The 17,609-nt window shown below is 40.7% G+C and overlaps 1 protein-coding gene across 2 annotated transcripts in view; it reads left to right on the top strand.

The window, feature by feature from the left end:
* The first annotated feature begins 6,207 nt into the window (after positions 1 to 6,207).
* Positions 6,208 to 17,609, top strand: part of zmp:0000000634 (uncharacterized) — a 21,382-nt gene continuing 9,980 nt past the window's right edge. The window contains exons 1-2 of one of the 2 annotated variants that reach the window (XM_060925297.1): positions 7,133 to 7,210; positions 8,864 to 11,522. In XM_060925297.1, the coding sequence (XP_060781280.1) occupies positions 9,958 to 11,337 (1,380 nt within the window). In that variant the 5' untranslated portion in view covers positions 7,133 to 7,210; positions 8,864 to 9,957 and the 3' untranslated portion in view covers positions 11,338 to 11,522. Of the gene's footprint in view, positions 7,211 to 8,863; positions 11,523 to 17,609 lie in introns of those variants that run through there. The other variant, XM_060925299.1, reaches the window with a different exon arrangement.

Below are 17,609 nucleotides of genomic sequence, written 5' to 3'. Positions count from 1 at the left end.
TCTTCTTCTTCAGAACCTTTTTGCTGTGAGGCGACCGTGCTAACCACTCCACCCCAACCAAATAAATAAATATATATTTTTTAAAAGCAGAATACAAAACGGTAGGTTTCACATGCTTTAAAATGCAAAACACAAGGTTTTAAAGACATTATTAATATATATCTTTCTATAACTTTTTAAATAATTGTGGAATAGGGTGCATCAGTTGCCCGCTAAAAATGAAAAGTTCGATCATGATGCATTTTTGTTTTTATGTTCCTTTTGGTAAGAAAGCACACTAGATGAAATATTTTGACAAAATTCTAAAGTTTAATGGTGGCACCAGGAGCTCAAAGTTATGGAAAAAGCTGCTATTTTATGACTTTTATGACAAAATTTCGATCACTTTTCATGAAACATTATGGCACCTTATAGAGCATACCAAATATCTTAGATACACATTTTTAGTCCATGTTCTAAATATATTATCAAGCACAGTTTGAGTTTTAGCTGTTCATTGAATCATTGTTCAACTACTTTTAAACAATACAAATGTATTATGAATCACATTAATGCTTCTCAATCCCTCGCAAAGGTTCTTAACATGATCTCTGGCTCACAAGAAATCAATAAATGGAGTCCAACATTGTGATTCAAACCTTACGCGAAAACATAAAATAAGCGTTTTTTGGCAAAAAATGAACCTCATGGTGCCACCATTAGACTTTTGAATATGGTCAAAAAATTTTACAGGATGTCTTTATTGGTGAAAAGGAACACCCAAACAAAAATGCATCAGATTTTCTGAAAGTGAGGGCAACTGATGCACCCTAATGTGGAAGCAAAGGTTAAAGCCTCGGTAAACAAAATTTACAACAATGCAATAGTGTTGCTAGTATATGGGAACAAAAGCAGCTAAAATGTAAAGCAACAGGACAGTCATGTAAAAAAAAAAAAAAACAGGTAAAAATATAAAACATCAGTATTACTAAGTTACATTTAAACACACACAAATATACCTGAGGACAGGTAAACAAACACAGTAACAACATAATTTAACTTGTCAAAGAGGGGATAGTAGACAGGTTTTAGAGGTTGAATATAAAAATTCAGTTCTATTAAAATTATTTGCGTGCTCTTTATTTGGATTTACGCTGGCTAATCAGACCCTCCAGGATTTCGCGATGTTGCGATTTGCAACTTCAACGCGAATTCAACCAATCCCCGTGAATTCAGGGCGGTGTTGCAATTATATCCAATCACCGCAACTTTCCCGCAAATTTGACCAATCGTTGGCGTCGTCTTGAGGTGACGTCGACAAACTACCTTCCGCCTTACTTCCGTGTTTCTGTTCAAGAGAAGCAGCATGTGCGAGTCTCAGGAGAGGCTGCCTGCACACAGCACTAGTATTAATAGTTTTTTTTTTCTTATATGAAGGCTGAGGCATTTCCTTTTGAATTTGAAGTCCGTGTTTATACTAGTGCATCTCAAAAAATTAGAATACCATGAAAAAGTTCCTTTTTTCATAATTGAATTCAAAAAGGTAAACTTTCATATATTCTATATTCATTACATGAAAGTGAAATATTTAAAGCCTTTTTTGTTTTAATTTTGATGATTATGGCTTATAGCTCATGAAAATCAGAAATCCAGTATCTCAAATTATTAGAATATTTCCTAAGATCAATCAAAAAAAGGATTTACAATACAGAAATGTCCAACTTCTGAAAAGTATATTCATTTATACACTCAATACTTGGTTGGGGCTCCTTTACCATGAATTACTGTATCAATGCAGTGTGGCATGGAGGTGATCAGTTTGTGGCACTGCTGAGGTGTTATTGAAGCCCAGGTTGCTTTGATAGTGGCCTTCAGCGTATCTGTATTTTTGGGTCGGGTGTTTCTCATCTTCCTCTTGACAATACCCCATAGATTCTCTATGGGGTTCAGGTCAGGCAAGTTGGCTGGCCAATCAAACACAGTAATATCATGGTCAGCAAACCATTTGGTAGTAGTTTTGGCACTGTGGGTAGGTGCTAAGTCCTGCTGGAAAAGGAAATCAGCATCTCCAAAAAGCTCGTCAGCAGATGGAAGCATGAAGTGCTCTAAAATCTCCTGGTAGATGGCTGTGTTGACTTTGGACTTGATAAAATACAGTGGACCAACACCAGCAGATGACATGGCACCCCAAATCATCACAGACTGTGGAAACTTCACACTGGGCTTTAAACACCTTGGATTCTGTGCCTCTCCACTCTTCCTCCAGACTCTAGAACCGTGATTTCCAAATTAAATGTAAAATGTACTTTCATCTGAAAAGAGGACTTTGGACCACCGAGCAACAGCCCATTTCTTTCTCTCCTTAGCCCAGATAAGACACTTCTGACATTGTCTCTGGCTCAGGAGTAGCTTGATATTAGGAATGCGAAAGTTGTATCCCCTTTCTTGAAGATGTCTGTTCGTGATGGGTCTTGATACACTGACACCAGCCTCAGTCCACTCCTTGTGAAGCTCTCCCAACTAAGTTCTTGAATCAACTTTTCTTGACAATCCTCTCAAGACTGCGGCCATCCCTGTTGCTTGTGCACCTTTACCAGCCACCCTTTTCAGCAATGACCTTTTGTGGCTTACCCTCCTTGTGGAGGGCATCAGTGATCATCTTCTGGACAACAGTCAAGTCAGCAGTCTTCCCCATGATTGTGGTTGTGTGTACTGAACTAGACCGAGAGATACACTGTGTTCATACTGTTTTACTCAAACTCGAAATGAAATATTCTAATATTTTGAGATGGGTTTTTTTATGTTTTTGTACTGTATGCCACACTGATTAAAATTAAAATAGAAAAATGCTTGAAACATTTTAGTTTATGTGTAATGAGTCTATAATATATAACAGTTTCACTTTCTTAAATAACTGATGGAAAATATTGAACTTTTTCACAATATTCTAATTTTTTGAGATGCACTAGTATAGGCTTCAATTCTCTATAGTGTTACTGAAAGTGTGTTATGTTTACATTGAAGCACTGTGTGCACGTTACAGGTTTTTTTTTACATAATACAAGAAATTAATGGATGCCAAAATTTTGCAAAATGGTATTTTATTTTCCATTGTCTAGGCAGCTTCAGCATCATACTGTGAAGTTCTGTTCAAATTGTTTTTTTTCTTCTATGAAGCCTGAGCCATTTATTTTATTAGTTTATAATTATTGTTTAATTTAGTCTTCAGGAGAGACTGCCTGCACACAGTACTAGTATTAATAGTTTTTTTTTTTCTTACATGAAAGCTGAGGCATTTATATTATATTTTAAGGGTTGTTTTGCAATCAGGGTATGCAAGCTAAAAATCACATTTAACACTTATTATCTTCAATATCAAAAGGCTTGACTAAATAAACTTGGTTGTTTATTGTAGCCCTGTGATAGCTCTATTTACCATGCAAAAAAAAAAAAAATTGGTGATAACGTTATTTTTGGTGAATGTATGGCAATATATGTCATATTTAGCAAAATTACTCGTGTCATTTAGAAAAAGTGCTTTTTTGACCACAGGTAGCTCCAAAAGGGATGCACTTAAATCATTCTTTATACCATAAAACAAATATTTGGTTCTATATCATTGGAAACATAGTTAAGTTTTAATGTTGAATGCCAGTAAGTTTTCAGACTATTTTGATCAAATTAGTATGCAATTGCGTCAAAAAAAAGTCCTCTCCGAGACAGCTAATTTTTCAATATAAAATAACATATCTAAAATGATTATTTTCATCCTAAAATGTGGTCAAGATATTGGGACATAAATATTAGAGACAACTAACACAAAGCTTACAGCCTTATATTTAAAAGCACTATGGAAGTAGTGGATTCTGAATTGTCAAAAAAAAAAAGTCCTCTCCGAGAATCACTTCATTTGTTTCTCCCAGCCCTGCTTAAAGCTACACTTAATCTTGTTATAATACAAACTATTACACATGCCTATGTTCATATGTGTATTAATTTCCAAAAGTGCAGATTTTATAGTTGTTGTTTTTTTTAAATTTGAATTTTGGACCCCTGTGACACAAACTTTGTACCCTGATTGTAAAACAACCCTTAAGGTAACTTCATGTTGTGCTGTGAGGTTCTATGCACTTTAACTTTTGAACCAACAGGTGCATTTGGATAAGTAAAGCCTATTTTTCTGCATTTTTGTAGTCCTGGTAAACTTTTATATTGATAAAGTTGTTTATAGGACCATTTCTCAGTGTCTTTGATTAAAAGAACAATAGTTTTTCAGTAATAACTTAATATTTAACATATCACTCAATTTTTTTTTTTTTTTTTTAAAGATATTTTTTTGGGCTTTTTGCACCTTTATTGGATAGGACAGTGTAGAGACAGGAAATGAGCGGGAGAGAGACGGGAAGGGATCGGGAAATGACCTCGGGCCGGAATCGAACCCGGGTCGCCCGCATTCATGGTATGGCGCCTTAACCACCTGAGCCACGACGCCCCCCATATCACTCAATTTTAATCACAAAAAGAGAAAATCCTGGGGGGACTGGCTAATGGTGAAACCTGTCTCCAAACAACGAAGTATTTCCTTCGTAACTACGCTTATTGTTGTTAGTTGCTTAGCTAACTTTTCACATACTATGTAGGTTTCCCAAAAATAAAGACATGAAAAAGCAGTGGGAGACAGCTGTGCGACGGGAAGGGTTTTCTGCTACTCTGTCATCCATGCTCTGCAGTAAACACTTCAGAACAGAGGATTTTGACAGAACAGGTCAGACATACCCCTTTCCCACCAAATCAGTTCCAGGGCTGGTTCAGAGCCAGTGCTGGTGCTGGTTCACAACTCGTTCAACTTGCGAGCCAGCTGAGAACAAGTTTGCTTTTCTATAGCTCGCGGTGCTAAGCGGAGTCACGTCATTACGTCGCTGTATTCGTCAGTTATGGCGCTACGTTTACATAAACCTTGGCGCGAATATCAAAGCAAAAACAACACGGAAGAAGCAGCAGCGGCAACAACAACAATAATAATGGATGACTTCACGTTTGTACAGCTGCGGCTTCTCGTCGCTTAAAAATGGCGACCCTTTCGCGGTCTTGTTATTGTTGTTGGTCTTAACAACTCTGCCCCCCCCCGACGTAAGCGGTTCTTTCCTCTGGCCCAGCAAAGAGTTGGTGCTAGCCTGGAACTGGTTTTTCTGGCCCCAGAGCCAGTTCTTTGTCAGTGGAAACAGAAAACCCGGTTCCAAACTAAGCACTGGCCCCGAACCAGCCCTGGAACTGCTTTGGTGGAAAAGGGGCAACAGTCAGGATCAGAGAGGGAGCTGTTCCTTCAGTCTTCAGTTTCTCAGCTCATCTCCACCGGGTAGGTGTATAGTTATAAGCAGTGAGAATTAGATAATACAGTGCCACACTATGATGAATGTTTTTAACCTTTCTGAATGTGAAGGAATCAGTGATGTATTTTGTTTTGGTATGACGCTAGAACCTGGCCGAACTCAGTTTGGCGGTCATTCAGCTCACTTTATTCAACGAGAGTAGGTCTGTGTGGTGACTCAATAAATAAAACAGTAAATTTTTATTTTCATTCACTATTTCCAGTTTTTCCACTATTTCCATCATTTATCATATTCAGTCTTGTAGGTTGGTTATTGTGGCCTCAGGTTTTGGTAGGGGCGGCACGGTGGTGTAGTGGTTAGCGCTGTCGCCTCACAGCAAGAAGGTCCTGGGTTCGAGCCCCGGGGCCGGCGAGGGCCTTTCTGTGCGGAGTTTGCATGTTCTCCCCGTGTCCGCATGGGTTTCCTCCGGGTGCTCCGGTTTCCCCCACAGTCCAAAGACATGCAGGTTAGGTTAACTGGTGACTCTAAATTGACCGTAGGTGTGAATGTGAGTGTGAATGGTTGTCTGTGTCTATGTGTCAGCCCTGTGATGACCTGGCGACTTTTCCAGGGTGTACCCCGCCTTTCGCCTGTAGTCAGCTGGGATAGGCTCCAGCTTGCCTGCGACCCTGTAGAACAGGATAAAGCGGCTAGAGATAATGAGATGAGAATGAATGAGATGAGGTTTTGGTAGCTTGCTACGGTATGCTGACTGATTAGCTTACCTGAGCTATCTATCGCGTATCTGTCGCTAGTTTGCAGTGTACAGGGTATTTCGCACACTATTTATAACCATCACATTAAAAGTTATATGTGTTGTTTTGATGCCTGTTTGTTTCCCAAATATATACGTGTGTGTCTTAATGGGTGAATAAAAGGCATCGAGTTAAATATTATTGTAGAAAGGGGCTTTATGAAGTTCAGTCCATTTACTTGCATTGGTTTACGGGGAAGATTTGCCACATCAAATATGGCGGACACTCTGACGTATTCCCAGCAACGGGCCACCAGCTTAATGCGGCAGTGACGTCTCTTTCGTGCGCCGGAAGTTGCTTTGTTTTGATAATAATGGCGCGTGAGTTGCCTGTAGTATTCTCCACCGTTGATTCAGCGACTATGTTGTTCCTTTTCCACACGTTTTCAAAGCAATTAATGTTGTGTAACGCGTTACTGAGTTCACATAAGCGTGTTCTGGATATTAAAAGCTCTCTGGATGAAAAGCTGGAGAGGAGCCGGAGGGAATATGAAGGCGCCCGGCGCAGAGCTCGGAGGCGGTATGTGAGGCTGCGGGCCTTGGCGCTGTGCAGCCGGTTGCTGGGGACTGGCCGGGAGAGACAAGTGTGGATAAAAGAGAGACCCCAGGGTGACGTGTTCTGGTCCAATGTCCTGGCTAACTTTGACGATGAGCAGTGGGTGGATCATTTCCGTATGTCCCGGAGCACATTTGAGTTCATTCTCGGGTTTGTCGAAGCGAAACTGACCCGCAAATCGACTCACTGGAGGAAACCGCTGGAGCCGCGGCGCAGGCTGGCCGTCGTGTTGTGGTGGTACGCGACCCCGAGCGAGTACCGCACCATCAGCTGCCTCTTCGGGGTCGGACTGTCCACTGTGTGCACTCTAGTGCGCCAGGTCACCTCTGCCCTGAACACCAGCCTTCTCAAACAGTTCATCAGCCTGCCACGGGGGGAGGTTCTTCAGAACACACTCAGGGGCTTCGCGGGACGCGGCTATCCCATGTGTGCCGGTGCGGTCGGTGTGACCCACATCCCCATCGCCGCTCCGAAAGAAAACCCGGCTGCTTACTACAACAACAAAAAGTGGCCCTCCATTGTTCTGCAAGCAGTCGTGGACCACAACATCTGGTAAGAATTTGAAAGTTTAACACATTTCCTTGCAGAAGTGATGAGTAGATAGAGAGCAGCGGCTACAGTTATCGACACCTTAAAGGAGACACGCAGAGCTTTTATTTTTAAATACATTTCTGAGTGGATAGTATCTCCGTCCCTGACTCTTGTAGGATGTGTAAACAGGAATAAAAATATATATATTTTTTTCGCGGTCCAAATCCTGCGCTCTGATTGGCTGGCGAGCGGGTCCGTATCGGACAGTACAGACCCCGGTTACGGACCTCTGGCGACTCGCTCGTTCACAACAAACAAACAAACAAAGTCGCATTTTTTGTCAACAAGATTTATTTATAAGATTATCAAAAATCGTAAATTTTTGCCAGCATTTCTCAGGAGAATAGCATTCATTTTACAGCATCTTCACAGCGAAAGCGAGTTTTACTACCGGGTCATTCCACACCAAACGTCCGAATGCTCCCGCTCGACCATCTCAGATTTACCTGAAAAAATTCCACGAGGTTCACACACTTCCCAATAGGAAAAGTCCCAAATTTCAGCTCCCAACTCATTATAGTTTTGTCATAAAAAAATATTTAGGCAGCTAACTCCAGACACGTTTTCAGCAGAGTTTTCTAGGGAGCCACTTTCACATTGCTGTATCTAGAAAACTATTTGAGCTAGGTCTTTCAAATTTTCAAGGGCTAATATCTGGCTAAAGTACTTGTAGTAGATGGACTTTTACACATGTGCTTTTGGTTTATCATAGCGTTCTGGCGGCTTGAATTTGCTCGAAAATTCAACTCTTCAAATCTGGCAGCATATTTGAAGGACTGTTGAAAGTATAATGTTAAAGACAGAGGCTTGATATTGCACATGCACCTTCCCACAAATGCTGTGTACTTTGTATTCAAAAACTGTCCCTCTGTGAAGCATAGTCTAGAAGATATTAAGGTTTAAAAATTGGAAAAAATAATTTGGTGCCATTTTTGGCATGGTATAGCAAAAAAATGATAGGTCCCACCAACATAAAATTGGCTGTTTTTGAAAGATTAGATATATGTTTCTAACATATCCAAAAATTGTGATGGTGTTTTGCCTTAATGTTGCAAAATGATTTTTTGAAAATGAGGTGTTTGCACACATACACAGCATTCATGGTCTATGAAGGCACTTCCAGATGCTAAGAGAACGCCTTAAATTCATTACATACAGCTTAAACTCAATAAAATGCTTCATTTGATTCATGATAAACTATATTTGAAGGTCAACTTATATGTAATCATTAGGTATAGAAACAGAAATGTCAAATTGAGCATGCACACTGCAGAACATAATGTGGATGCAAGTGTCTCATACCATCCCCACATCAATCAGATTCCAAGGCACTCTAGTAAATGTTCACACCTGTATTTAGAACGAGCCACTTGCAATCAGATTGACTATTTAAATGACTAGAATGAGCAGGCTCACAGTTTTCAAGATGGCATCTTTGGCTCCATGTTTTATTGGAGCTGTGTTGGGATGTGCTGAAGACTGCCACAGGTTGGATTACACCAAGAGTTATGCAATGTAAGTCTAACTACTTTAATACTTACTTTACATTAATACTTTTCTTGCAACTTTGCTGATTGACCATCATTTTGACATGTTATGCTTCTATTGTTTCAGACCAAGACAACTGGTATCCATCACTTCTCTGTCAAAAGATGACCAAATGCTCCTGAAGCACAGGTGTAGTCTGCAGGATGATGTACCACCTGATGCAACTATATGTTTGTACCATAAGAAAATAAACCTGGATTGTTACTCTTCTCTACAAAAAAACTGCAGCAACCCATATGGCTTACATGCAAGACCTATGAAAAAAAATCTTCGCATCATCTCTCTGTCCCAAGCAGAGGCCATTGGAAAGACATCTGTAAAGGCTGGAATGAAAGTATGCATGCAGTGCAAGAAGCATATGTATAAAGTGTCAGTCAAAGTTCCATTGCAAGAGCATGTTGATCATGATCATGTTGACTATGTACAACAGGAAGACATAAAAGACCAATTGGATAAGTGCTTCACTGCTATTGGACTTTCCCCATGTAAAATCTCACGAGTCAGTCCCAGGGATAAGGAAGCGTACATTAAGAGAAAGGTTGAAGAAGTTGGCCACAAGACCAAGGAAATGCTACATTGGTGTGCTGCAGTCCCTTCAACGTCATGGGCTGCTCCTATGATGACCACATCATCTGCTGATGTGAGTGATGTTGGCTATCTTGTCACAGCTTTGAAGCAAAAGTTATCAATCACGACTGGAAAGCAGGAGCAGATCAAGTTATTAACTTTGGTACCACAAAGCTGGAGTATTGCAAAGACCATTGATGAATTTGGTGTTAGTGAGCGTCTAGTCAGACGAGCAAGAGATCTGCGCTTAGAACATGGTATTTTGCCTGTCATCACATCCTCAATAGGAAGACCACTGAGTACAGACACTGTAAACAAAGTTATTGCATTTTTTCACCAGGATGATATTTCTAGACCACTGCCTGGTAAAAAAGATTTTAAGAGTGTCAAAGAAGGAGACAAGAGAGTACACAAGCAAAAAAGATTAATTGTAATGAATCTGAATGAAGCCTTCCAGCTATTCAAGCAATCAAACCCTGACCTGAAGATAGGAATCTCCAAATTTTGCTCACTCCGTCCCAAGGAGTGCATAACTGTAGGTGCTAGAGGGACACATTCTGTGTGTTTGTGTGTACCACCAGAATGTGAAGCTAATGCTTTCTGCTTTCCCAACTGAAAACCAAGCAGAGAAAATCACCCACACAGATCTCCTGAACCATCTTGTGTGTTCCACACAGAACATGGAATGCATGTTACACAGGTGTGAAGAGTGCCCAGGATCCACAAATCTAGAACACTTTTTGAATGACAAAGTAAGTGATGATGTAGACAACATTAGCTTCAAGCAGTGGGTGACAACTGACAGAACAACTCTTTTGGACTACACCATCTCAACAGAAGACTACCTGGATTTGCTCATGGAAAAAGTAAACCAACTGTTGGTTCATCACTTTATTGCAAAGCATCAAAGTCATCGTTTATGCCAACTGAAGGAAGAACTGCACTCAGATGAATGCATCATACTTCTTGACTTTGCTGAGAATTACTCTTTTATTGTTCAAGACGCCGCCCAGGGTTACCACTGGGATAACTCCCAGTGTACCCTGCATCCTTTTGTGATCTACTACACGGAGGATGACCAGCTTAAATGTTCAAGTATGTGCATAGTGAGTGATTGTCTTAAGCATGATACAGAAGCTGTGTACACTTTTCTGTGCAGTGTTATACCCGAAGTGAAGAAGTTGCTGCCCACTTTGAAGACCATTCACTATTTCAGTGATGGAGCTGCTGCTCATTATAAAAACCGCAAAAGCTTTATCAATCTGCTTTATCACTCATCAGACTTCGGTGTTTCTGCGGAATGGAACTTCTTTGGAACATCACACGGTAAGTCACCATGTGATGGAATAGGTGGCACAGTAAAGCGAGAGGCTGCAAGAGCGAGTCTGCAGGCCACTGATACAAACCACATCCTAACCCCTGAAGACCTCTTCAAATGGGCGGAAAAAAACATCCTAGGGGCGAAATTTATGTGGATAAGCAAAGAAAGTGTAAAGTCCATGGCTGACAAGCTGGAAAGCAGATTCGCAAAGGCATTCACGGTGCCAGGTACTAGAGATAATCACTGTTTCAAGCCAGTCAATGCCACAACAATTGAGGTCAGCAGAGTGTCTGGAATTGCTGGATTTTTGGTCAACTATGAGAGAGAACATATTGAAGAAGAGTTTTCACATGGCCTCCAGATCAGTGACATGACACCTGGCCAATATATAACCTGTGTTTATGACCATCACTGGTGGGTTGGAAGCATCAGAGAGACATCTGAAGATCAGCAAGATGTTCAGATACAATTTATGCATCCACATGGCCCAGCAAAAAGTTTCTTCTGGCCAATGAGAGAAGATTTGTGCTGGGTACCTGTGCAACACATCATCTCTAAAATAGATGCTCCTAGAACTACAACTGGACGTCTATATACAATTCAGGAATGTGACATCGAAGCATCTGAAAGATTCATTAAAGAGTTCAGATAATTTACAATAGCTTTCCCTAAGTTGCCAATGCATACAGGTTTTTTTTTTTTTTTCTTTTAAATCATGGTACAACAGATATGTAATGGTTTGTGACAAGTTTCAGTTTTCACCAATATTGGAGTTCCAATATTGCAATACCTAAAAATGGCATATAGGCTATCCTTCTAGTGTACTTTACCATGAATCAAATGAAGCATTTTATTAAGTTTAAGCTGCGCAAAATAAATTCATGGCATGTTCTTAGCATCTGGAAGTGCCTTCATAGGCCATGAATGCTGTGTATATATGCAAACACCTCATTTTCAAAAAATCATTTTGCAACATTAAGGCAAAACACCATCACAATTTTTGGATATGTTAGAAACATACATCTAATCTTTCAAAAACAGCCAATTTTATGTTGGTGGGACCTATCATTTTTTTGCTATACCATGCCAAAAATGGCACCAAATTATTTTTTCCAATTTTTAAACCTTAATATCTTCTAGACTATGCTTCACAGAGGGACAGTTTTTGAATACAAAGTACACAGCATGTGTGGTAAGGTGCATGTGCAATATCAAGCCTCTATCTTTAATATTACACTTTCAACAGTCCTTCAAATATGCTGCCAGATTTGAAGAGTTGAATTTTTGAGCAAATTCAAGCCGCCAGAACGCTATGATAAACCGAAAGCACATGTGTAAAACTCCATATACTACGAGTACTTTAGCCAGATATTAGCCCTTGAAAATTTGAAAGACCTAGCTCAAATAGTTTTCTAGATACAGCAATGTGAAAGTGGCTCCCTAGAAAACTCTGCTGAAAACGTGTCTGGGGTTAGCTGCCTAAATATTTTTTTATGACAAAACTATAATGAGTTGGGAGCTGAAATTTGGGACTTTTCCTATTGGGAAGTGTGTGAACCTCGTGGAATTTTTTCAGGTAAATCTGAGATGGTCGAGCGGGAGCATTCGGACGTTTGGCGTGGAATGACCCTACCCTGAGGAAGAAGAAATAAAAGAAAACATTTCAGGAGAAAGCTAAAAACCTCTAACTTGCCAACACTGAGCAAAAACATGGCTGAATCCTGAATGATTCCTATTTGTATAAATAGGGGACTACATCGGCAGCAAAATGTAGTTTTTTTCCTGCCATGGAAGTGCACTTGTATACCAAGGAGGAAGCAATTTGCATTACAGCCGTGAATGAGGATTCAAATAGGATAGCGATAAAGACAGTGTTCACAGCGAAAGCGAGTTTTACTACCCTGAGGAAGAAGAAATAAAAGAAAACATTTCAGGAGAAAGCTAAAAACCTCTAACTTGCCAGCACTGAGCAAAAACATGGCTGAATCCTGAATGATTCCTATTTGTATAAATAGGGGACTACATAGGCAGCAAAATGTAGTTTTTTTCCTGCCATGGAAGTGCACTTGTATACCGAGGAGGAAGCAATTTGCATTACAGCCATGAATGAGGATTCAAATAGGATAGCGATAACGACTTTCCTGCCATGGAAGTGCACTTGTATACTGAGGAGGAAGCAAATTGCATTACAGCCGTGAATGAGGATTCAAATAGGATAGCGATAACGACAGTGTTCACAGCGAAAGCGAGTTTTACTACCCTGAGGAAGAAGAAATAAAATAAAACATTTCAGGAGAAAGCTAAAAACCTCTAACTTGCTAACGCCGAGGAAAAACATGGCTGAATCCTGAATGACTCCTATTTGTATAAATAGGGGACTACATAGGCAGCAAAATGTAGTTTTTTTCCTGCCATGGAAGTGCACTTATATACCGAGGAGGAAGCAATTTGCATTACAGCCGTGAATGAGGATTCAAAATGGTGGCTCGGTTCGGTTTTCCCTTTCGGGCGCTCTCGTTTTCTGTTAGAATTTGGTACAGAAAAAAAATATATTATTTACCAGCTTAAGGTCGGTCCGTATGGTGAAATATCATGACCTCGGCCTTGAATACTGACCTCGGCCCAGAGGGTCTCGCTCAGTACTTTCAAGACCTCGGTCACGGTGTTTAAAGAGATACAGGCCTAGAAATTCATATATTTTTTCACCAGACAGCCGGACTAGTTCCCTTCCAAAATAACTCGCCAAACAGAAAATCAACTCGCCAAAATTTGTTCATGTATGAATTTTACTTCTGTCTAAAATAACGCAAAAGAGAGTAGTTACCACTGTTCATGACTAATGTGCATTTATTTCAAGACCCGAGTATTTTGATACTGTTGTTAAATACATAAATGAGAACAACACAGAGCACCATAATATAATATCAACAAATAATAATATATTGGAAAACTTGGCAACTTGGTGTATGAGTATTGAAAGCAAATATACTTACTATAATACACTCAAATACACAAATACACTGGCCGGTTTCGCGAGCGGAATATTGCGCATGCGCACATCGCTCTTTCCGAAGAGAAACATCCGGCGATTCATCAAGACAATATGTCGAGTGAGATGCTTCGGAAATCATGTGAATAAACTGATAAATTTGATATGTAACCCGAATATCGGCGTATTTTGGCACTTGTCCGACATAAAGGATCACTTGTCCCGGACAAGCGGACAACCGTTAATGTCGAGCCCTGCTGTATGAATATTTAGACTGTTTGAAGGACCGGTGATGATATTTGTTTGGCATGCTTGAAACTGGTGGTCCTGATTTGCTACTTGTTTGGTTAGTTTAATCTTTGAGATTTATTTTCGCTCGCACATTCTGCTATCTGCTTAATGAAGGTTATGTTGACCAGTAAGATTTACCTTCTTTTCATAAGACTATGATCTTGACAGGTAATGTAATTGGTACATAATGTCTCTCTTCTTTCATACAGTAGTGTAGTCTAAACCAGTGATGTAATGCTTCATCACCCATTTACGTTATACACAGATAACTTGGCTTTGTCAATTAAATCGTCCTCCTGTCACAGCTACAACACACACTTGAATGTGAATATATGTTCGTGTTTGTCCAACAGTAAACTGAGGCCATCCTTAAAAAAAATCCGTTTCCTGTCCACCGGGTGAGCAAAAAAATTTTCAGTCGGGAGGGAGGGATTTTTTTTTTTTTGAATATATGGATGGATAAGAAATTGCAATGCTGTGTTTGCTTTTTCTTTCAGTACTTATTACAAAAGCAGACACATTTAATAAAATATGACGGTTTAATCAACTGAAACTTGTACAAAAACTTTAAGTTCGCATTTTAAATGCTGACTGCAACATTTGCAAAACTTTTACAAAGGTACTTAAAATGTCCGACACACTGACTTTTTGTAGTTCTAAATCGACCGTTAGGCGTAGTTCGGATGAAATTACACTATTAAAATGATCACTGAATGGTTTGTTTTTCTGAATCTATTTTGTTGTTTGCTAGAATACCATTTTGCGATTTCACACTTAAGCAAATGTTTGAAAACTCCGGATCTACTTCAGGCTTTCGTCTAAACGGGGGAACAGGGGCGCTGCGCCCCCTTACTGACTCCATGAAAACATCCCAGCAACACTACGTGACAACGTGTCTGATTATCAAATACGTTATAATTGCTCCAAAAATATTCCAATCATAGTAGATACACCGCCAGACGGTGCAAAAACAATCCGAATTGGCGTTCTCCAGACTGAAGCGCCATGTTGTTTAGTTGTTTACTTGTCGCGGCTGCTCTCACGAGATTTGACATGGGTTACATACAAGGTCAGCTGACTTGCAGAGCGAGATTTCTCGAGACTGAATGACCTTTCACCCACCGGCGCGGGAGCTTTTGACAGAAGTAGTTCGCGAGTTGTTTTTGTTGACACGTGTCAGACACATGTTGAAAGATGTCATCCCGCGGCACGAAGCGGAAGAAAGCCAAAGACTGTCCGGGGCAGAAGAAGATTACTTCTTTCTCTTTCAATGTTGACAGACAATTTGTTACAATTTCCCTCTCAGATACTCAGAATGTCCCATTGGAGCATTTTTCAAAGGCTTTGCACGGCGGGGGGGGACAACCGGCACCATCCCCCCCCCCGCTTCGCTCCCTCGCCATGGTGAGCGCCCTCATACTAAATTTTTCTAGAAAAAACCCTGTACTTCCTTCATGGTGGCTGCCATTTTTTTGTGCCGCACGGCGCATGCGCAGAGCTGATTCAGTTCAGAGTGCGTGCGCACTCGGCGGAGGCAGTAGTGTGTCGGAGGGAACAGAAGCAGAGATGACGCTTATTTTGTCTCCGGTAAACCAGTCTTCTCTCGTTCAATTACGTGCTGGCATCAAAAGACACCATTGGTTGTAAATGAAACCAAACTGAGTGGTTGGAGTGTGTTTTCATACACAAATGGAGAAATGTTGGCTGAGTGTGTAATTGTGTGGCCCCACTGCAGACCGTTGTCGTTGTTAATTCATAGCATGCTCAGCTGCGTGAATGTGTCATGCACCGAAAATAAGAGATTTACAAGCCAAGAACGCCTCATGATGCAATACGCAAGAAAAGAAAGATTTACTGCCATTTTACTTTGTATTTGAGTAAAGTGAATAAATAAATGGTCTGTGGAAAATACATTTAATCCTGGGAACTGCGTGCACAGGAGTTTATTTTGTGTTTATCCCCCCGGCTGGCTACTTATTTGTCATGGCTGGCTAGTATGAGCCTTAGTGGAAAGCCCTGGGAATGCGTAAATGTCAAGTTCGATTTTAGATTTACGAACCCGAAAAAAATGTCGAAAAACTGGCGTTAAAAAAAAAATTTCAACCGCACAAACGGCACTCACCCGGCCGGTGGACCGGAAACAGAACATTTTTTAATAATGGCCTGAGAAACATCTCTGAGCAGCTGTGTCTGTGTCAGTGGCTGTTTGCTCCCAGGTCGATCCATGAGGGAGAATCTCTTAAGGCCAATTTATGCTGACAACCCAGTCCTCGCAGACGGTGTCACAGACAGTGTCTGCGTAGCCCCCCCACCTTCGCAGACGCTCTGCGCGTACCTCCCAAAAATTGTGACCGCTGCAGACAAGAGGGCTCTGATTGGTCCACTCTACCCACTGTACACGCACTTCCGCTTCCCTACTTTCCCGGTTTGTTTTGTTTTCACGACTGGCATTTTTAAAAACACGAGCGAAGATGGAGCAGCATGAAGAGCGGTTGATTGAGGAAGTGAGGAAGTACGGACATCTATACGACTCCAGTTCTAGTCATTATAAAAATAAAAAAAAAAGTTCTAGTCATTATAAGTAACCGGAGGATAAACACTCCACTAACCACACCCACCAACTACTCCTAGCGACTTCGCGCCCCCTTGCGTTGTGCCGGTGAATAACATCGCGCACGCCTATTCCCCCGCTCAACAATAAATTACAACTGTCTGCGAAAAGCTATCTGCGAAAGCCTTGTCGCAAGAGCATGCAGAGGCCTTTAGGCAGCAGAAGTCTCCATTCCTAGATCAAGCTTTGTCAATTCAACCTCCTTCGCTCCAGACAGATCAAAACCTAACAGCCGGCTTTACGTTATGAATCAAGCAGGAATGTTTTAATTTCAATTACAAAGAAAAAAGGACCGCGACTAGCAACTGCCCTTGTGGACATTCTGAAAATCATTATAAGGCAAAACGTTCATGTTTATGGAGTTGTCATTTGGCTTTCAAGCAGACGATTGATGTCAGGATGGTCCTCTAGTTAGGGTGCTAGCTGTAGTTTAACTGCCACAGGTTCTGGGGCAGAGCTTTTTATACATTCAAGGGCTTCTTAAAGGAGATACGCAGAACCATGGCCTTACTTTTTGTTTATAAATGCCTTGAGACCTCAAGAATGACACAGGAATAGTGTTAAGCGTTAAGAATAAATCTCATATAGTAATTTTTACGATTAAAATGATTCATATAGGTAGCGGTCTGAGTGAATGACCTTGACATCTGTGATGTCACAGCAGGAAGTCTATCGGTCTCATCGCCATTTCCGCTATACTAAAACACAGAGCTGACTGCAACTCCGATCCTCCATTTTGAGCTCATTTATCACCATGCCACATAGATGTGTTTTTGGACGGTGCAGCAACACGACAAAAGCTGGATTTATGTTGCATTCATGACCCAAGAATGTTTAAACTGCAAAGATTCGGACGCATTTTGCGAGAAATTCACGGATTGGGCGCCTACGAAGTGGTCTCTCCTCTGCTCTGCACATTTTACTGAAGACTCGTAAAAAACCTCTGATCTGTTAAGGAGCGTTGCCTATAAGCCCGTATTGAAAGAGGGTGCAGTACCAACAATTAAAGGAAAAGAAAACTAAAGGGAAAGGA

Source organism: Neoarius graeffei, chromosome 7 (genome assembly GCF_027579695.1).
Source record: "Neoarius graeffei isolate fNeoGra1 chromosome 7, fNeoGra1.pri, whole genome shotgun sequence".
NCBI classification, from domain to species: domain Eukaryota; kingdom Metazoa; phylum Chordata; class Actinopteri; order Siluriformes; family Ariidae; genus Neoarius; species Neoarius graeffei.
Note: the sequence above shows the minus strand (reverse complement) of the source record. Positions and strands in the feature narration are given on the sequence as shown.